Genomic DNA, 22,263 nt, shown 5'->3' with positions numbered 1-22,263 from the left:
AAATTGTCTTGGGTATACACTCAGAGGAAAAATTGCTGCATTATATGGTAACAGTACTTTACATTTTGAGAAAATTCTGTATTGTGCTCCAAAGAGGTTAAATGGTTTTACCTTCCCACCAGCAATGTATTATGTCAATTTCTCCATATCTTCTATATTTTCCATATGGATATGGAACATATTCCAACATTAGTTATCTTTTTTATTATAACCAAACTTATTAGATATGAAGTGGTATCTTATGAATTGCTCTTTATTGGCACTTCTCTAATGACTAGTGATGATGAGCATCTTTTTATGTATTTGTTAGTAGTTTGTATATCTTCTTTGGAGAAATATTTTTAAAAATTCCTTTCCTATTTTTAATTTTTTTTATTTTTTAACTTGTAATATTTGTTTAAAAATTCTGGATACAAGTCCTATATCAGATTTATGATCTATAAGTATTTTCTTCTGATCTTTTTTTTGGATTGTCTTCCATTTTCTTGATGGTATTTTTTTTAAAACACAGAGGTTTTTGATTTTTATGAAATCAGTGTGTGTGTGTGTGTGTGTGTGTATGTGTGTGTGTAATTTTTTTATGTTTTTGATGTAATATCTAAGAAGTCATTGCCTAAATTAAGGTCACAAAAATTTACTCCCATTATCCTCTAATAGTTTTATGATTTTAGTTTTTACATTTAAGACTATGATTCATTTTGAGTTAATTTTTTAATATGGTGTGAAGGAGGGATCTATATTTATTTTATTACATGTAGATATTCAGTTGTAGCACTAATTCCTGAAAAAATAGTCTATCCCCATTTAATTGTTTTGATATCCTTATTGAAAATCAACTTGCTAAATATGTAATGATTTTGAAAACCTTAGTTCTATTCCATTTATTTATATGTCTGTCCCTATCTAATAGAATATTGGATATTATTGTTTTGATTACTGTAGCTTTCTTTACATCTTGAAATTGGGAAACTTGAGTGTTCTGATTCTCTTCTTTTCCAAGATCATTTAGGCATTTTGGGTCTCTAGAATGTTCATATAAAGTTTAGGATTAGCTTTTCAATTTCTGTAAAAAAAAAAAAAAAAAAAGCCAGCTGGGAATTTGATAGGATTTGCATTGATTTTGAAGATCAATTTGCCACTCCAACAATAGTTTTGATCTGTGAATATGGGATGTCTTTCCATATACTAGTTCTTAAATTTTTTGATGGTGCTTTATAGTTTATAGTTTTATAGCTTTTAGTTTTTAGAATATAAATTTTGTACTTCTTTTGGGTATTTTATTCCTGAATATTTTATTTCACTTTTGGATATTGTTAGTATACAGAAACATAGTTGATTTTTGTATGTAAGTTTTGTAAACTGAAGCCTTGCTGAACTCCTTTATTAGTCCTACTGATTTTTGGTATGTTTTTTAGGGTTGTGTATGTGCAAGATCTTGTCAACTACAAAAAGTTTTAGTTCTTTCTCTCTAATCTGAATGTCTTTTATTTATTTTTCTTGCCTAATTATCCTGGGTAAAAACCCCAATACATTGTTAAATAGAAGTGGCAGGAGCAGGCATTTTTGTCTTCCTGAAATCAGAGAAGCATTCACTGTTTCACTAGTATGATGTTAGCAGATGGTTTTTTGTATATGTGCTTTATAAGACTGAAGAAATCTCCTTCTATTCCTAATTCATGGAGAGTTTTTTGAAGGTATTTTCTCAAATTCTTTTTGTGCATCTTCTGAGATGACCAAGTTATTTTTGTTCTATTGATATGGTATATTGATTAGTTTTCCAATGTTAAAACAATCTTGCATTCCTGGGCTAAATCTCACCAGGTCATGATAAATGATTCTTACTAGATCTTGCTCGTTTCAGTTAGCTTCTATTTTGTTGAGGATCTTTGTGTCTATATTAATAAATTATGATTTTTAGTTTTTTGTCTTTGTGATGTCTTTTTTTCTGGTATCAGGATAATACTGGCTTAACAGAGTAAAGTTTCAAAGCGTTTCCTTGTCTGATTTTTGGAAGAATTAATGAAGAACAAGTATAAATCTTAGTTGTTTGGTAGAATTCACCAGTGAAGCCATCTGTCCCTGTGCTTTTCATTCTGAGTAGTTATTTGATTACTAAATTAATCTTTTTAAAGGTCTATTTAAATTTTTTACTTCTTTTCAAGTCAGTTTCAATAGTTTGTGACTTTCTAGGAATGTCTTCATTTAATATCAATTACCTAATTTTTTTGGCATATAATTGTTTATAGTATCCCCTTATACTCTTTTTTAAATCGTTGTGGTTTGTCCAATTTTTTTTACTAACTTTAATTATTTGAGTATTCTTTCTTTTACTCTTAGTTGATCTATCTAAATATTTATAAATTTTATTGATTTTTTTTTGAAGGAATCAACTTTTGGTTTCATTGATTCTCTTTATTTCTCTATTCTTTGTTTACGTACACATCTTTATCATCTCCTTTCTTTTGACTGTCTAGCTCTAGTTTATTCTACTTCTGTAATTTCTCATATTGGAATGTTAGATTATTGAATTGAGATCTTTTGTATAGATGCTTACAGCTATTAATTTCAATATCAGAACTGCTTTAGTTGTATTTCCTTTTATCCCTTATTATATTTTTTTCATTTTCATTCATTCTTAAATTATTTTTTAATTTTCCTTGTGACATCTTTGACCTATTGGTTATATATGGGTATGCTGTGTAATTTTTATATATTTTTGAATTTCCCAAATTTGTTTCTGTTACTGATTTTGAACTTCACTCCATTGTGGTCAGAGAACACAATTTATATGTTTCAATCCTTGATTTATTGAGGCTTGTCTTATGGCCTATCTGATTTTAACTTCTGCATACAAATGTCTTAGAAATCATCACTCCCATCCTTACAACAATCAAGTGTTCATTAGACTTAAAATTAACCTTTCCTGGACCTACTGGAGAACTGAGTTTACAGGGAAATTCTCTACCCCCAAATCTGGAAAGAAAAACAAATCTAGAAAGTCACAGCTGGTACAGATGCTGCTGGAGACATAAACTGGTAGGAACACTCAAAGGTAATTTTCTCAAATTGTTGGATACTGAGTGTGGACTATCATAAATGAATCTCATGGAGGCCAGAGTGTTACTGGAACCCCCATATTTTCAAGGGTTTTTTACCTCTGAGAAGTATACTAGGTTCTCATGGTAAAGATCTGAGAATGATATCTTCAGGGCTCTGGAAAGGGAAGGAAAAGAATAATCATTATAAAATGAACTCAGGGTATATTCTATAACAAAGATCTAATTTCCTGGGGGGAAAGGCTGCCAGAACCTTATCCCAACTAAGAGAAGGGCAGTGCTCCAACTTTACCTCCCTTTCGCTTCCCTCTTACAAAGTGGGGGAAAAGACTATACCACTGGAGAAACACTTGTGAAGATAATACCTCAGACACACAGAACTATTAAAAGATTGAAATTTAATCACAGTATTACTTAACACTCCCCCAACCCCATACCTTATCACAGCACTAACCAGGCTCTGGTATAGTGACAGATGTAGGCTCTTTCTTCAGAGTAACAGAGAAATATAAAGTCAAGAATGGTGAAAAAAGCAAAGACAATAGAGATATTTGATGTCTCTGGCATAAATAGCTACATAAAAAAACAGATAGACCAAAAAAATTAACATAAATGCTCATGCTAAAGACTATTGACCTCAGTTTTTATTAACCTGTACCAACATACCTGGCTCTCAACAGAAAACTTCAGATAAAATGTAATCTAAGCAGGTAAAACAAGCTTCATAACGAGAATGAGCTGTAACAAAGATTATGAAGTTATTAGACAAGGATTTTAAAATAACAGTTTAATATGCTAAGAGCTCTAATATATACACCACAAAACATATCTAAAAGTAGATAAAATGTATATAAAATGGCTAATGTAAACAAAAAGATGGAAATTCCAAGAAATAATTCAAAACAAGGGGCGCCCAGGTGGCTGTTTGTTAAGCACCCGGCTCTTGATTTCAGTTCAGGTCATGATCTCAGGGTCATGGGATCAAGCCCTGTATCAGGCTCTTTGCTCAGCATGGAGTCTGCTTGTCCCTCTCTGGCTGCTCCTCATGCTCATTCATGCACTCTCTCTCTCTCTCTCTCTCAAATAAATCTTTTTTTTTTCAAAGAGAAATATTCGAAAGGAAATGTAAGATATCAAAAACACTGTAGAGAAATGAAGAATACACTGACTCAAAGAAGGAAAAAAAATCACTAAGTTTGAAAATAGGTCAATAGAAATTTCCCAAATGGAAATGTAAAGAGAAATAATGGGAGAAAAATACATTAAAATATTAAGAGTTGTGTGACAATTTCAGAAAGTGTAATATAAATGTTTTTTAACAACTTGAAAGAGCAGAATGAACAGATAGAAGAACAATATTCAAAGTAATGATGATTGAGAACTTTTCAGATTTAATAACAGAAACCAAATTGAAGACCAAGGAATCTCAGAAAACAAGAAGCAAGATAAATTTTTAATAAAGAAAATTTCAGTAGGCTTATGTCTGTAGATAAGCAAAGCAAAGAGAAATGTTTAAGGAAGCTATAGGAAGGAAACAGCCTCACCACAGAAGAACAAGGATAAGAATTACAGTGGACTTTTATTTAGAAACCGTGGAAGAAAAAATAGAGTAGAGTAAAATATTTAAAGTGTTAGAAGAAAAACTCAACAGCATATAATTATTTAGGAAATTATCTTTCATGAGTAAAGGAGAAACCCTGATGCTTCTGCACACACAAGATTGTTGTAAGTATAAATGAATCTAGCAAAGCTGCAAAATACAAAATCAACAAATAAATATTTGTTTTTACTATACACTAACAGTAAACAATCTGAAAAGGAAATTAGGAAGACAACTTCACTTACAATAACATGAAAAAGACCAAAATATTTAGGAATAAATTTAACCAAGGATGCAAAAGAATTGTGCACTGAAAACTATAAATTGTTTCTAGAAGAAAATTAAGAAGAGATATTATTTCTCTAATTCTGTTTTCATGGATATTAAGCTGTTTATTCCAGGCTTCCTCCTGTTCCTTCTTTTCTATCAGTTTGTCTTCTAGATCTACTAATTCATTCTTCTGTCTCATTTACTCTAACTGTTAGAGTATCTAGATTAGATGGGATCTCATAGATAGCATCTTTTAAATTCTGCCAGATCAGCTCTTGTTTCTGCCCTTAACCTATATTGCCATTAATGGTTTTCTCCATCCTAGCTATCATCATCATAACTCTGAAGTCTATTTCTTACATCTTGCTTATATCCATATCTATTAGTTCTGTGGCAAAGGTCACAGTCCCTGTGTCTTTCTTATGTTGTGCGTTCCTCCTCTCAGTCATTCTGTTGAGGGGTGGTTGAGGGAATATACAGAATCCAAGTTATTGACCACAACCCAAGCAAAATGCATCTGTTTGATAGAGACTTTAGGGTTGTCGGCCTCTTGTACTTTCAGCCTGTCTTTTAAGGGAGCAGCCTGCTGCATTGTTACTCAGGCAACCCTGTTTGGATAGAGTTGCCCTGTCCCCTTTCAGAGGGGAGATGGGCTCAGTAAAAACCGTTTTTGGGTGGGGGTGCTTTTTTCTCTGGCAGCTTTCCCCGGTGGCTTTCCATGTCTCTTCTGAGAGTCAGAGCAAAAGTGACCATATCCAAACCTCTGCCTCAGAACAAAGACTGCAGGATTTTCTTTAGTGTGCTCTCCAGGCCACACTGTCTCCGTTTTTGTCTGTGCTGCTAAAAACTGCAGCATTCTGGCTTGTGTGCCCCATAGCAACACTCCCATCCCTTGCTTCCAGGTCCAAGCATGTCTCTGCCCTTTGTGTTTTTAAAACCACCAGATGCCCCAGTTCACACGCTTGCCTCAGTAGCTCCAGGTTTCAGTCTGGGGTGTGACCTCACGTCCTTTCCCCACTGCTACCTGGTCCTGGTCTCCAGCATGGGAGGCTGTTGAGCTCTGGTGGCACAGGATCCAGAGCCTCCCCCCAACCGCTTCAGTTTATCTTTTCATATCTGCCTGCAGAATCACAACCCCTCCCTTCATACCTCAAGACCAACAACCTGAGATATTCTGTTTGTAGAGATCCAAATATATCTTCTTACATCACAGGTCGATTTCCTGGGTGTTCAGAATGGTCTGGTAGCTCAATTAAAGAGACTGATTGAGATAGGGTCCCCTACTCCTCCACCATCTTTTTTTTTTTTTTTTAAGATTTTATTTATTTATTTGACAGACAGAGATCACAAGTAGGCAGAGAGGCAGGCAGGGCGATGGGACGGGGTGGGGGGAAGAAGGCTCCCTGCTGAGCAGAGAGCCCAATGCGGGCTCTATCTCAGGACCCTGAGATCATAACCTGAGTCAAAGGCAGAGGCTTTAACGCACTGAGCCCCCCACGCAACCCTCCTCCACCATCTTTGCAACACTTCTCTTTATCTTTTGCATATTTCTTGGTTTTTACATGTCCATAAGGTTACCATTGTGTTTTCATATATCATCATCTGCATTTACTAGTTTATATTAAGTTGATGGTTGCTAAAGTTTGAACCCATTGTTTACTTGTTACTTCCTCCACATTATAGGTATGGTCTTATAATTTACGTGCTTTTATTTTGTGAGTTCATTGACTAAGTTTTACAGCTATACTTTTAAAAAAAATTATTTTTTGTAACGCTTTTGTGCTTCCTACCTTTCTAGCTCTTACTTATGGTCTTTCGTTTCTATTCAGGGTCCCTTTTAACATTTCTTGTATGTCTTGTTTAATGATCATGAACTCCTTTAGCTTTTCTTTGTATGGGAAACTCATGATCTCTCATTGTATTCTGAATGGTAGCCTTTCTGGATAGAGTATTTTTGGCTGCATTTTTTTTCCTTTCATGTCACTCCCTTTGGGCCAGCAGAACTTCTGCTGAAAACTCTGCCGATTGCCTTATGAGCTTTCTCTAGTATGTTTCTCTAGTATGTAACTGTTCTTTTTTCTCTTGATGCATCAAGATTCATACTAGGGGAGGCAGGTGGAGGAAAGAAATAGTGCCTGCCATCTCCTTTGTTCCTGGAGAAGTCCCTTAGTGAGCCCTACCCATCCAGACATGCAAAATAACTCTCCCTCCAGTCTTCCCAGATATTTTTAAACTGTTGCTTCTGTGCTATAATCTCCATGGACTGTTTATAGTGCTATCTCTTTAAGAGTGAGGACTCAGCTTCCTATGCCTTCTGTGTTCTTCCAGAACTGAGTAGCTGATTTTTAAAATTCCAGGCTTTAAGTCATGTTGGTTGTAAGAACTCACAAAATTTGGCTCCTCTGGTTTTCCAAGCCAAATATTATTCATCTTCCTCATGTGGACTCTCCATTGTGATGGTCTATTTCTCTCCTTTCTTTATGTCTGGATGCACTCTCGACCCTACGGACAGCCCATAGTCCATTTAGTTTCTCACCATATCTCCTCTCTTCCTAACCTCTTCAATGTGGCCTACTCTCGACCTTTAGTTGTAGAGTTTGTTCTGCCAGTGTTCTTTTCTGAATTATTTAAACTGATGTTAGTGTTATCTCATTATATTTGTGGGATGAGATGAGCTTAGCATCCTCCTACTTTGTCATCTTCCCATCTTCTCATCTCTTGTCTTGATAACCATTCTAACAAATATGAAGTAATAGCTCATTGTGGTTTCCGATTTGCATTTCTCTGATTATTGATGTTGAGACTCGTCTAGTATGCATATTAGCCATTTGTATGTCTTTGTGAAAATGTATGGGGGTCTTTGTCCAATTTTTAAAAATTTTGTTTTTGATTTTTATGACTTCTTTATATATGTTGGATATTAATCTCTTATCTGATATATAGTTCTCAAATATTTTCTCCCATTGTACGGGTCGTTTCTTCATTCTGTCAATTGTCTTTTGCTATATAGAGGATTTTTAGTTTGATGTAGTTCTGTGTGTTTATTTTTGCTTTTGTTGCTTGTGCTTTTTGGTGTCATATGTAAAAACTCATTGTCAAGATCAATGTAAAGGAAATTTTTTCCTCTGTTTTCTTGTAGTTTTGTGGTTTTAGGTGTTATATTTAAGTTTTTAATCCATTTCGTGTTAATTTTTGTGACTAATATGAGAGTTCAATTTCTTTTTTTTTTTTGGTATGTGAATATCTATTTCTATATATAGAAAATACCCAACACCATTTATTGAAGAGACTGTCTTTTCTCTATTGTGTAATCTGGGCTCCTTTGTCAAATATCAGTTGGCTGAACATGGGAGGGTTTATTTCTGGGCTCTTGGGTTTATTTCTGGGCTCTTGATTCTGTTTTATTGGCATGTGTCTTTATGCTAGAATCATATGGTTTTGGTTATTATAGCTTTCTAGTACAGTTTGAAATCATAAAGTGTGATACTTCCAGCTTTATTTTTCTTTCTCATGAGTACTTTGGCTGTTTGGGGTCTATCCTAGTTCCATACAAATTTTGGATTTTATTTCTGTAAAAACTGGAATTTTTATAGGAATTGCAACAAATTCATACATAGCTGTGAGTAGTATGGACATTTTAACAATATTAATTCTTATAGTCCATGTACACAGGTATTTTCCTATCTGTGTCTTCTTCAGTTCTTTTATTATTAACTTATAGTTTTAATTTTATAGATCTTTCACCTCCTTGGTTAAATTTATTCCTAGGTATTATATTGTTATTTGTTTTTTGTTTTGTTTTGTTGTGTTTTTTGTTATTGTAAGTGGGATTGTTTTCTCTTTCTGATACTTTATTGTCAGTGTATAGAAATTCAACTAATTTTTATATGTTGGTTTTGTATCCTGCAACTTTACTAAATTCATTCATTGCATCTAATTTTTTTGGTATTATCTTTAGAGTTTTCTATGTATAATATTATGTCATCTGCAGAGATAGTTCTACTTCTTCTTTTATGATTTAAATGCCTTTTATTTCTTTTTCTTGCTTTATTGTTCTTTTTAGGACTTCTAGTACTATGCTGAAGGGGTGTGGTAAGAGTGAGCACTGTTGTGTTTTTGATTTTAAAGGAAGAACTTTCAATTTCTTAAACCAAGTATGATGTTATCTGTGTGCTTGTGATATATGGCTTTATTTTATTTAGGTATATTCTTTCTGTTCCCAATTGATTGAGCATTTTTTTCCTGAAAATGTGTTGGATTTTTCAAAGAAAAATTTTTTTTGCATCTTCTGAAGAATCATGATTTTTGTCTTTCATTTTGCTAATGTAGTGTATCATATTTACTGATTTTTGTATGTCAAACCATCCTTGTATCTTAAGGATTAATCCTACTTCGTCTTGGTGTCTGATTCATTTTGTGTGCTGTTGAATTTGGTTGCTAATATTTTGGAGAGAATTTTTACATCTGTGTTCATCAGGGGTATGGGCTATAGTTTTCTTTTCCTATATTGTCCTTACCTGGATTTGGTATCAGAGTAAGGTTGACCTTGGAAATTGAGTTTTAAGGTATTTTCTCCTCTTCATTCCTTTAGAAGATTTTGAGAAAGACTGGCATTACTTCTTTAAATGTTCTCTGGAAACATCTGGTCGTGGGCTTTCCTTTATTAGGAGGTTTTGATTATTTTTTTAAAGATTTATTTATTTGTTTTATTATTATTTTTCTAAAGATTTACATATGTATTTGTGTGTGTGTGTGAGAGAGAGAGAGCAAGGATGAGCAGGAGGGGAAGAAGGAAAGGGAGAGAGAAGCTCAAGCACACTCCACACTGAGTGTGGATCCTGACATGGGGCTTAATCTCACGACCCTGTGATCATGACCTGAACTGAAAGCAAGAGTCCTATGCTTAACTGACTGACTGTACCACCCAGGTACCCCTATTTATTTTTTGAGAGAAAGAATGAGAGAGAGAGCATGAATGTGAGAAGGGGGGAGGGGCAGAGAGAGACGGATAGCAAATCTCAAGCAGATTCTGCAATGAGCACAGAACCTGACATGGGACTCAGTCTCATGACCCTGAGAGCATAACCTGTGCCAAAATCAAAAGTTGGGCTCTCAACCAACTGAACCACCTAGGTGGTTCAAGGGAGGTTTTGATTATTGCTTCAATCCCACTAGTCATTGTTGGTCTGTTCAGACTTTCTATTTCTTCCTGATTCATTCTTGGTAGATTTTATGTTTCTATGAATTTATATATTGCTTTTCAGTCATCCAATTTGTTTAGATATAATTGTTCATAGTAGTTTCTGATTCTTTGTATTTCTGTGGGATCGTGTGTAATGTCTTCTCTTTTATTTATGCATTTATTTGAGTCTTCTCTTTTTTTTCTTGATTACTCCAGCTAAAGGTTTGTCAATTTGGTTTATCTCTCCAAAAAAAAAAGGCTCTTAGTTTCATTGATTTTTTCCCCCCTATTGTCTCTTTAGTCTCCATTTTAGTTATTTCCACTCTGATCTTTATTATTTCCTTTCTTCTGCTAACTTGGGCTTAGTTTGTTCTTCTTAAAATTCTTTTTGTTGTAAAATTAAGTTGTTTATTTGAAAACTTTCTCTTATTTTTGGCATTTGTTCCTATAAATTTTCCTTGTAGAACTGCTTTCCTGTATTCCATAAGTTTTGGTATGTTTTATTTTAATTTCCATCTGTCTCAAGATATTATATGATTTCCCTTTTGGGTTCTTCTTTGATCCATTAGTAGTTGTTCAGAATTTTGTTGTTTAATTTCCACATAGAATTTTCCAGTTTTCCTCCTGTTGTTGATTTTTAATGTAATAACACTGTGGTCAGAAAAGATACTAGAAATAGTTTCAGTCTTCTTGCTTTGTGTTCAAACATATGATATATCCTGGATAATTTTCATATGCCCTTGAGAAGAATGTGTTTTCCAGTTTTTTGAATATAATGTTCTTCATATGTCTGTTAGGTCCATTTTGTCTATAGTGTTATTTAGGCCCACTCTTTTCTTATTAATTCTGCCTGGTTGATTTCTCTAATGTTGAATATGGGGTACTTAGGTATCTTACTGGTATTGTACTGCTTTCTGTTTCTCCCTCTAGTTATAATATTTGCTTTAGATATGTAGGTGCTCCAGTGTGGTGCATATGTATTTTTAACTGTTATATCCTCTTGATGAATTGACTCCCTTATCCTATGTTTTGACTTTTTCCTCTTGCCATACTGATTTTGACTAAAAGTTGTTTATCTGACATCAGTATAGTGGATGTAATATATTTTTCCATCCCTTCAATTTCTCCCTTTGTGCATCTGTAAAGCTAAAAAAGTATCTTCTGTAAAGCCAAAAAAGGGTCTCGTGTAGACCACATATCTTTGGATCTTGTTTTTTATCTGTTTAGCCACTTTTGTGTCTTTTGATTGAGTAATTAGTTTATTTATATTTAAATTAATTATTGGTTAGTAAATACTATTGCCATTTTTGAATTGTTTAGTTCCTTTGTTCTTTTTTCATCTATTTTTTATATATATTTTTATGTGTTTTAATTCGTTTCTCCTTACCTTTTATGTAAATAGTATAGTTCTTTTTTTCTTTTTGGTTGCCATCAGGCTTATGTAAAACATCTTAGAGATATAATAGTCTATTTTAAGCTGATAACAACTCATTTTCAATCACAAATACTTAACAGTTTTACTTCTCCTCTCCCCAAATTTTATGATATTATTATACTTTACATCTTTATATGTTGTGTATCCATTAACAAATTAATGTAGGTACAATATTTTAAATATTATCTCCAGTTTTCATAATAGAGAAAAAAGTGATGTATATGCCACCATTACAGTACTGGGATATTCTGAATTTAACTATATTTATATACTCTTATGAGTGAATTTTACATTTTTATGTTTGCAAATTATGTAGTATCCTTTTATTTCAGCTTGAACTCCCTTTTTTGTAACAGTGGGTTTAGTGATAATGAACTCCCTTAACTACTCTTCATCTGGAATGTCTTTATCTTTCTTTCATTTCTGAAGGACAGTTTTGCTGGGTGTAATATTCTTGGTTGGCAGTTTTTTTCTTTCATTATTTTGAATATATCATTCCACTTCCTCCTGGCCTGCTAGATTTCTGCAGAGAAATCCACTGATAGTCTTATGTTGGTTTCTTTGTAGTGACAAATTGCTTTGCACTTATTACTTTCAAAATCATCTCCTTGTCTCTGACTTTAAGGATTTTGATTATAATGTTTCTCAGAGTAATCTTTGGGTTGATCTTGCTTGGGTTCCTCTAAGCTTCCTGTACCTGGATGTCTATATCTTTCTCAAGATTTGGGAAGTTTTCAGCTGTTTTTTTTTCCTTTAGCCTTTCTGCTGCTTTTCTTCTTTATCTTTTGGGACTCTCGTGATGCAAATGCCCATTTACTTGTTGGTATCCCATAATTTACTCAGGTTGTCTTTACTCTTTCTTCTTTTTGTTCCTCTAAGTGACTAATTTCAGTTGAATTGTCTTTGAGTTTGCTAATTCTTTTGTGTGGTTAAGGCTGTTATTGAAGCTCTGTTTTGAATTTTTTATTTCTGGCATTGTTTTTTTGAACTCCAGGATTTCTGTTTGGTTCTTTTTTATACTTTCTATTTCTTTATTAAATACATTTTGTCATGAATTATTTTCCTGTTTTTGTCTAGCTGTCTGTTCCTTTCCATTTTCATTCAGTTTTTTAAAGACGATTATTTTGATTTCTTTGTTGGGCAAATCATAGATCCCCATTTCTTTGAAGTCCATTACTGGAGTACTATCACTGTCTTTTGTGATGTCATATATGTTTGATTTCTCAAGATCCGTGTTGCCTTGCATTGATGTCTGTGCATTTGTAGGGGCAAACACCTCTTTCAGTCTTTACAGACTAGAAGATAAAGACCTTTTCTTGTCCCATTCCTTGGGCTGATAGTATTATCTCCAGACTTGCAGGCGTGCTGTGTTGGAGCCATTTACAGTGCTGTCACTGGATCTGCAATGGAGTCTGATTGGGCTTGTTATAAGGGCTTAGGCCAGTGTGGATCCCTTCTGGTCCCTGGGTGCATACAACTGCTTCTAATACCTTGTCAGTAGGGTGGTATTGGGCAAAGGTCCACATGTGTGTCCTATTATCAGGTAAATAGTCAGTGAGCCTATGATCAGGTAAATGGTGGATGTGGCTCCCATCAGGTCCCTGGGAGAACTGCTGCCTAATTACTGACTGGCTCCTGGGTGGGCAGGATTGATCCTGAACTGTGGCAAAGCAGTGCTGGAACTGAGCTTTAGGGCTGATTCACATTCCACAGCCAAGATTAAGGTTTGCAGAACTGGCTCTGGGGGCACAGATAATATGTCTCCCTCCAAGTTACTGGATAGGTTGGATTGGCCCCTGACCATGGCCAGAGGGGCCCAGGCCAAATATAGGGCCCTTTCAGGATCTTTTGAGATATAGTTTTGTTTCTTACTGGTTCCCTGTGCCTGTAGGACTGCTCATGGATTGAGGCTAGGAGGGGCTGGTACCCAGTATAGGGATTTCTGGGAGTACAAACAGGAGTGTCTCCTGCTGGGTTTCTGTGTCAGCAGTACTCTTCACAGTTTGCAGCTGGAGCTGAACATAAGGCCCTTTCAGAGTAACCGGGTTTGTAGCTAGGAATGTTTCCCTCCGGGACCCTGGACCCTCAGGACTGCTGACTATGACTCTGAGGACTCTGGATTCATGTATTGGCCCTTTCAGGATCCCTCTGAGCACAGATGGGAGTATCTGTAACGTGGTCCGTGACTGGAAGGGGCGGGGAGTAGAGGATGAGGGCCTTTCCAGATCATCAAATGCACAGATGGGAACGTCTTCTGCTGGGACCCTGAACCCTCAGGACCACTGCCAGACTGCCAGAAACACAAAAGTGTCTCCAATAGGGTCCCTGCACTGGCAAGACTGTTCCTAGATTGTGGCTGGGATGGGCTGGAGCCCAGTTACAAGGCCATTTCAGAATCTTTAATCTGCCTGAATTTGAGGGGTCCTTATTTCCAATGGCTCCCACACTGCAGCCAAAAAGAGCTAGTGCTGGTTCAAATACCACTTCTGGATCCACAGCTGAATTGAGGTCTGTATAACTATCACCTGATGCATGGGTGATGCTTCCAAGATCTATTGGAAGCTGAATTCTCAGGGGTACAGAGGTATTTCTGTTTCTGTAGCTAGACTACAGTCAGTAAATCAGCTGCCTGGCATAAGCCTGCCTTCTCAAAACAACTTTCTTCATTCTTGGTCTACACTGTGGTTTTTCAGTCTCCTATCTAGATCTGGAAGCTCCCAGGAAAGCACTTTTGTTTGTGCATAGATGGCAAGTTATTGTTGTCAAGGAGAAGTCCTATTTGGCCATTTTGTTAATGTTTTATGCTACATAATGTAATTTATATCAACTAAGATTTTTTTACTCTATATTTACCAAAATAAGGATAACTAAAAAACAAAACATTAGATGTTAAGTAAGTTAGTTTTTACTTGACCCATTAATATTAATACTAATTAAAATGTTAGAATCCTTGACTTTTAATATAATAGACTTGGGAGACCTGGCGTTGATTGTTATTGCCAACATGAAAGTGGTGCAGCTGTCCTGCAGCTCCAATTCTTGATCAATGAGGTAAGGATAATCTTGACTATTTATCACAGAGATGTACATATACACACTACATTAGTTGATGTGACCTTTTTTATATTATTTTATATAAAACATATTATTTTTATTTAAATATGTTATTTTTTATATATTCTAAATATTTAAAGGTATATATGTCTGCAATATTATTCGTGGTCACATTTCTTATAAAAGACTACGTCAGTGTTTGTCTATTAAATTTTAAAGGAGAAAGTTTGCATATACCAGAAGATCCTGTTCTTATTATGCAACATAATTTACAGATTAATTATTTACATTTAAAAAAAATTACTAAAATTCGGATTGCTCCATTGACTATTAAACTTTTCGTCAGGATACTAATTTGAATTTTATAATCAGCATTAACTTCATGTTTTACCCTTATCTTTCATGAAATAACCTTTTCAGTTATTTACTTATAGGTTCTGCTATCTGTATATATATTCAGATTTATTTATTGGTACATATATGCATATTTATTTATTTATTTATTCATCCATAGCTATTATGATGATTGTTTCCCTACTCTATTCCTATTCTATAGACCTGTGGTGATGAGAAATTCCTAACAACAGAGTATGTATTTATAAAGCTTGGAAAAGTTGCAGATATTCCTTTAGGTAGAGGCTTCTTAAGGCCTTCTGTGCTCATTGTTATTTTCACATTTTAAGTAGATCATTGTGTCTTTTAGAGCTGTTTTCAGTTAAGTGAGCTGTCAATGCAAAAATGCCTTAAAAATTTGTGCCATACCAAATTTAGGCACTTAGCAGACTGAACTCAATGCCTTGAGGAAAAAAAAAAAAAATGAAGCACTGCTGATTGTTTTCTTACGGTATGAAAATCCATTCAATATCTCCATATATTTTCATATATGTTTTTCTCTAAGAATTTTATAATCATAAACATGGGTAAAATGGTTCATAGACTTTTGTGTCAGAGACTCTTAAGAAATGAAAAATTTGTGATGTTGACAGATGTCCACCTTTTACTTCTCTCAGTTCAGACTCTTTCTCAGAAGTCAGAGAAATTCTCCTTATTGACAAACCTAGCATATTTTACCTTGTAGGTATACTTGCTATGGGATACCACAATAAGAGAGGGAGATAAGACACATAGTATGTGTGTGAAAATAAGAGACAAGAAAATTAAAGTTAGTTTTCCTAAAGAAAATACAATAATCCCTAATAGTCCTAAAGATGCTTACAATAATTATTTCTTTCTGGTGGCGAATGCATATTTTTTTTTAAAGATTTTATTTATTTATTTGACAGAGAGAGATCACAAGTAGGCAGAGAGGCAGGCAGAGAGAGAGGAGGAAGCAGGCACCCTGCTGAGCAGAGAGCCCAATGTGGGACTCGATCCCAGGACTGAGATCATGACCTGAGCCGAAGGCAGAGGCTTAACCCACTGAGCCACCCAGGCGCCCCAGTGAATGCATATTTTGTGAGTTAGTCATCCAGACCAGTCCAGAAATTCACTTGCTTCTACTCAGCATTCTTAACCTTCCTGAGTAAAGTACATACAATTGTTTTTCCTTATATTTGTAGGTTATAGAGATACAACTAACTCATTAAATAGTGAAAAGTTTAGTAAATTAGCTTGTTTTTGCTTAACAAAAATCTCTTAAGGAAGTCACTTATTTTTCTTCTTTTTTGTTTCAGGGTGCTTTGGTTAGTGCAAGTTCAGATGATACCCTTCATTTGTGGAATCTCAGACAAAAAAGGCCAGCTATTCTTCATTCTCTTAAATTTAACCGAGAACGGTAAGAATGACTGAGTTAAACAATTTCTTGATGGATGAGAAAAGTATTTCCTGAGAAGTTTCAGGTTAACTTTTGGAAGACTAGTTGCTTTTTTTTTTTCAGAACCTTAAAATCTAGAAAAAATTTGATGGTATGCTTGTTTTTATAGTAAAATTCATAGAAAATTCATAATTAATTAGATTTAGTCATCTAATGAGGAACTCCTAACATTTCTGTTCTTGCCATAAACTGGCACTGCAGCAATGATGCATTTATTTTTCCCTAGGCCATGGTGCTGAAAACTCAGACTTAAAATTTGAAAGTCAAGTAAATACTAAATTCTTTTTATACCTTTTGATCATGGCAGTTATGTCCTACACTAAACTCTTTTGCTTAAATATTTTACCATGAAAAAACCCTGAAACAAAAGTTTTAGATTCCAAAAATGTTGGTAGTAAGTGTTGAACAATATTATATATAAACCTTGATGTTTTCCAAGATGGTAACTTGACCAGAATTTCGATTCCCCCAATTTAGAATGAAATATTACTAATCTGAAAGAAAAATATTAAATGAATAGATACAGGAAAAATTACTAGATTTTATTTGTAACAACCTACCAAACTTTAATGTTTCTAATGTTGGTGTCAGTTAAACCTCAAACATAATTTACATCTACTCAATTGATAATCTGCCTGGAGATAAGTAAAATTTGTATTTCATTATCTGTCTCTGTAATTTAACTGAAAAATAACCTGATATTTATTATTTGGAAAACAATCTAACTCTTTGCAGTGGAGGAGAAGGTTCATCACAGGAAAATTTGATGTAAATGAAAGAAAAAGAAACCTTTGAGAAGTAAATTTACATAGATTAGCAAATACTATTCAAACTGAGGTAGGTGAATAATGGAGGCAGGCTCTCACTGCTAAGAACTCAAGATAGTGCTTATTTTATTTTGTTGAATAATAATAGTTTAATAAGGAATTGTTACTACATGAACAGAGTTGGAAGAAGTAAATCTGTTTTTATAAGTATGTGAGAAAAAAGGATGGCAATTATGCAAACATTATTTTATTTACCTGAAGTTTTTCTTTTTCTACTCATATGCATACTGTACTATTTAAGTCATTAACCTTCAATATTCTGAGTAATATTCATGAGTGTTATCTCTATGGTATTTTAGGATTTAGCATCAATGGGAATTTTCATTATATCCAGTATATTTTGAGAGGAGGGAATTTATATTTTAGATGTCTGCTAAAACTAGATAGAATTTCTTTATTTAGATTAGATCTAATTTTGGTTATTGTATCTTAAATTTTAAAGTAATTAATGCAGCAGAAATTTCAGGATATTAAAAAATTTAAAAATCAGTCAAGAGTTATACTGTTCCTGTTTTTTATCTCTAAAAATATTTATTACTCAGATATTGACATATTGATTTTATCACTTTCTCTGCTTGTAAGATTTTTGTTTGTTTAAATGATTTAAGTAGATCTGGCCCTACACTTCTGTGTGGATAGACAAAATAAGTTTTTACCCTCACAATTGGAATGTTGAAGGAAATGTTCTGGCCCTTTTTATGGCCCTTTTTGGGGTAGGGGGAAGAAACAATTGATGGTGATGATTTTCAGTTATAATTTTATTATCTCAATTGATGTGGATTTTCCTGTTAGCAACATAAAAGACCAAGCTGACAGTTTTGGGACGTATCATAGAATCATAGAATTTTGTAGGCATTGCTTATTTTAATGCTTGCAAAAATAGGGTATCTATCTTTTTGAAGAGAAATTTATTATCTTGAACATGAAAATATCATGAATGGAAATAATCAGTAACTATCACAGTTCCTATAGGGAAGGATATATTTTTAAATGTATGGTGAATAGAGGCTTTGATCTGTAACAGAGAATTTAACCAACCATCTTTTGGAACTCTGAGCCTTCTTAAATTAAGCAGTTGACTATGTAAATTTCTATATATCCTATGTTTCTGTCATATATATATTTAATTTATATAGTTTATGCTATACATTTTAGGTTTTTATTTATTTTTTATAGGGCACCTTTAGCTTTTGGTCTTATAATCTTTGAAGGCAGTAATGAGAAATAGTTTTAGATATTTCAGCTGCTTCTGAGGAATGATCCTTGGATTCCTTTCAAGTCTGATTTTAAAGCTAAATATGGAAGAACAATTGGTTTGATTTCTGTGCTGCATGATCTGAAAATGAATAAAATAAGACATTCATATTTTAGACATGTTGCTAGTCCTTGATAACACTGATCATAAATTATATAACGGGAAAATCATAGCATTGTTTTATATGGTTTTCAAGTAAAATTCAATAGGTAGACTATGACATGAAGATATTAACTTATAGGAATATTTTAAGAACCCTATAATTTATGAAATTATCTAGCAAGCTTGATTCATTGGAGTTGGCTTCTGGGGAATTTTATAACCCCAATTTAAAATATGCTATTGCTTTATAAAGGAAACTTGCATCATGTTTATTTTAAAATTTTCTTTAAGAATTAACATATTTACCTGGTTTGACATTCAAAAGATGTAAGTTGTATATACAGTGAAGGATTAATCTTCTACTGCTGTTACTTGGACCCTTAGACCCCATCACTAGAGGTGAAGAGTGTTACTTATTAATTTATTATATCTTTCCAGAGATTAATTATATATGCATAAAGGCAATTATATTTTTCCTTATGTGTGTGTGTGTGTGTGTGTGTGTGTAAGGAAATATGATTATATATATTTGTTACACAAATTGTAACATGTTATACAGTTTTGTATCTTGTTTCATTCTCTTTGGAATTTATCCTAAAGATCCTTCCTTATCAGTGTATAAAAAACTTCCTTATTTTTTTTTTCTTTTGGTTGTGTGTGTAAATGTTACCAAATCAAGAAACTGTGTAGGGGTGCCTGGCTGGCTTAGTTGATAGAGCATGCAACTCTTGATCTCAAGGTTATGGGTTCAAGTCCCATGTTGAGTGTAGAAATAACTTAAAAATAAAATCTTAAAATAAAAACACATTTAAAAAAAGCAGTGTAAATGTTAAATTTACACCTCGAGGTAATTTACCCTGTAACAAATGCAGAAATCAAGAAACACAAAATTACTAGACCCACAACCACCCCCCTCATTTTACCTTTCGGTCACTACTTAATCCACACTATCCTGATTTTAAACACTATAAATTAGTTTTATCTGTTGTTTGGAAAATTATACAAATGATATCATACATACATTCTTGTTTGTGTTTGGCTTCTTTTGCTAATGTTATATTTAAAAATTTCATCCATGTTTTATGTAGCTATAGTTCATTACTTTCATTGTTATATAGTATTCAACTTAGTGAATATTCTTCATTCGATTAACCATTCTACTTTAATTCTCTTGCTTAAAGTTAACTTTTGTATTTCCACTTAAATTTTAGAAATACTTGGTGTGATGCATAAGTAATGTATCTTGGAACACTGAAAAAATAAAATAAAGTTAAAAAAATAACTTCTTAAATTTCACAAACACATTTGCTGAGGTTTTGATTAGAAATACTAATTTAAAGAGGTATATGGACTCATGTTCATTGCAGCATTTATAACAGTCAAGGTATGGAAGCAACCTCAGTGTCCATCAATAGATGAATAGGTAAAGATGTGGTATGTGTATAGATGTATGTATGTGTGTGTGTGTGATATAGATAGACTAGAATATTACTGATTGATTAAAAAAAGAATGAAATCTTACCATTTGTGATAGCATGGATGGACCTAGAGGGTAATATGCTAAATGAAATAAATCAAACAGAAAAAAATACCGTATGATATAATTTACATGTGATATCTAAAAAAACAAAACAAATAGACATAAATAGAACAAACTCGTGGTTGCCAGGGAAGGGGGTGGTGAGCAAAATAGATAAATGGGATTAAGAGGGTCAAACCTCCAGTTATACAGTAAATAAGAAAAAAAAACCTTTGAATCTGTAGACTACTTTGAAGAGCACTGACATATCCCATGATGATGCAGGATGGCAATATTGATTCATTGTCATTCACAGTGACAATATTGAATCGTTCAATCCATGAACCATGGTATATGTTATATCCTCCACTTTCTTAAGTCTTCTTTGAGTTCTCTAAATAACATTAATGAATTTTTCTGAGGTCTTCCACATTTTGTTAGGTTTAGTCATAAGCTTTTTAAAAAAATTTCAGTATAGTTAACATACAATGTAATATTTGCTTCAGGTGTACAATTAGTGCTTCAACAATTCCATACATCACCCGGTGCTCATCACAAGTGACTCCTTAGTACCCATCTCCTATTTTAACCTAACCCCACTCCCACCTCCCCTCTGGTTACAAACAGGTTAAGAGTCTTTTTCTTATTTTGTCTTTCTCTCTCTATCTCTCTTTTTCCCTTTTTCTCATTTGTTTTGTGTCTTGTTTCTTGCTTCACTCATGGATGAGTGAAATCATATGGTATTTGTCTTTATGACTGACTTATTTCACTTAGCATAATACTTTCTAGCTCTATCCATGTTGTTGCAAATAGCAAGATTTCAATCCTTTTTATGACTAATATTTGACAGTATGTGTACACACACACACACACACACACACCCCAAATCTTCTTTATCCATTCATTAGTTGATAGACATGGGCTGTTTCCTTAATTTAGCTACTGTAGATAATGTTCCTAAAAGCATGACAGAGAATATATCCTTTTGAGTTAGTATATTTGTCTCCTTTAGGTAAATACCCAGTTGTGTGATTACTGGATCATAGGATAGTTCTATTTTTAATTAAAAAAAATTTTTTTTAACGTATAATGTATTATTTGCTTCAGGGGTACAGGTCTGTGAATCATCAGTCTTAGACAGTATTTTTAACTTTTTGAGGAACCTTCATACCATTTTCCACAATGACTGCACCAGTCTGCATTCCCACCAATAGTGCACAAGGGTTCCCTTTCTCTACGTCTTCATCAACACCTGTTGTTTCCTGTGTTGTTGAATTTAGACATTCTGACAGGTTGTGGGGTGATATCTTGTAATTTTCATTTGTATTTCCTTGATGATGAATGATATAGAGTATCTTTTCATGCATCTGTTAGTCGTATCCTTCTTTGGAGAAATGTCTATTCATAACTTATGCCCATTTTGGGGTGTAGAGTTGTATCAGGTTTTATATATTTTAGAAACTGACCATTTGTTAGATTTATCATTTGCAAATAACTTTTCTTTTTAATCAATTTTTTATATATTTTCAGCATAACAGTATTCATTATTTTTTCACCACACCCAATGCTCCATGCAATCCATGCCCTCTATCATACCCACCACCTGGTACCCCAAACCTCCCACCTCCCCGCCACTTCAAACCCCTCAGATAGTTTTTCAGAGTCCATAGTCTCTCATGGTTCACCTCCCCTTCCAATTTACCCCAACTCCCTTCTCTTCTCTAACTGCCCATGTCCTCCATGCTATCCACAAATAAGTGAAACCATATGATAATTGACTCTCTCTGCTTGACTTACTTCACTCAGCATAATCTCTTCCAGTCCCATCCATGTTGCTACAAAAGTTGGGTATTCATCCTTTCTGATGGAGACATAATACTCCATAGTATATATGGACCACAACTTCCTTATCCATTCGTCTGTTGAAGGACATCTTGGTTCTTTCCATAGTTTGGTGACCGTGGCCATTGCTGCTATAAACATTGGGGTACAGATGGCCCTTCTTTTCACGACATCTGTATCTTTGGGGTAAATACCCAGGAGTGCAATTGCAGGGTCATAGGGAAGTTCTATTTTTAATTTCTTGAGGAATCTCCACACTGTTCTCCAAAGAGGCTGTACCAACCTGCATTCCCACCAACAGTGTAAGA

At 33.9% G+C, this 22,263-nt stretch overlaps 1 protein-coding gene across 1 annotated transcript in view; it reads left to right on the top strand.

The window, feature by feature from the left end:
* The window catches only part of STXBP5L (syntaxin binding protein 5L), a 449,308-nt gene that overhangs the window by 94,921 nt on the left and 332,124 nt on the right, over positions 1–22,263 (top strand). The window contains exons 4-5 of the mRNA XM_059388354.1: positions 14,513–14,594; positions 16,271–16,371. Coding sequence (XP_059244337.1) covers positions 14,513–14,594; positions 16,271–16,371 — 183 coding nt within the window. The remainder of the gene's footprint in view (positions 1–14,512; positions 14,595–16,270; positions 16,372–22,263) is intronic.

The sequence above is a fragment of the Mustela nigripes genome, chromosome 2 (assembly GCF_022355385.1).
Source record: "Mustela nigripes isolate SB6536 chromosome 2, MUSNIG.SB6536, whole genome shotgun sequence".
NCBI lineage: Eukaryota > Metazoa > Chordata > Mammalia > Carnivora > Mustelidae > Mustela > Mustela nigripes.
The sequence above is the reverse complement of the archived record's forward strand: the minus strand, read 5'-3'. Positions and strand labels throughout refer to the sequence as shown.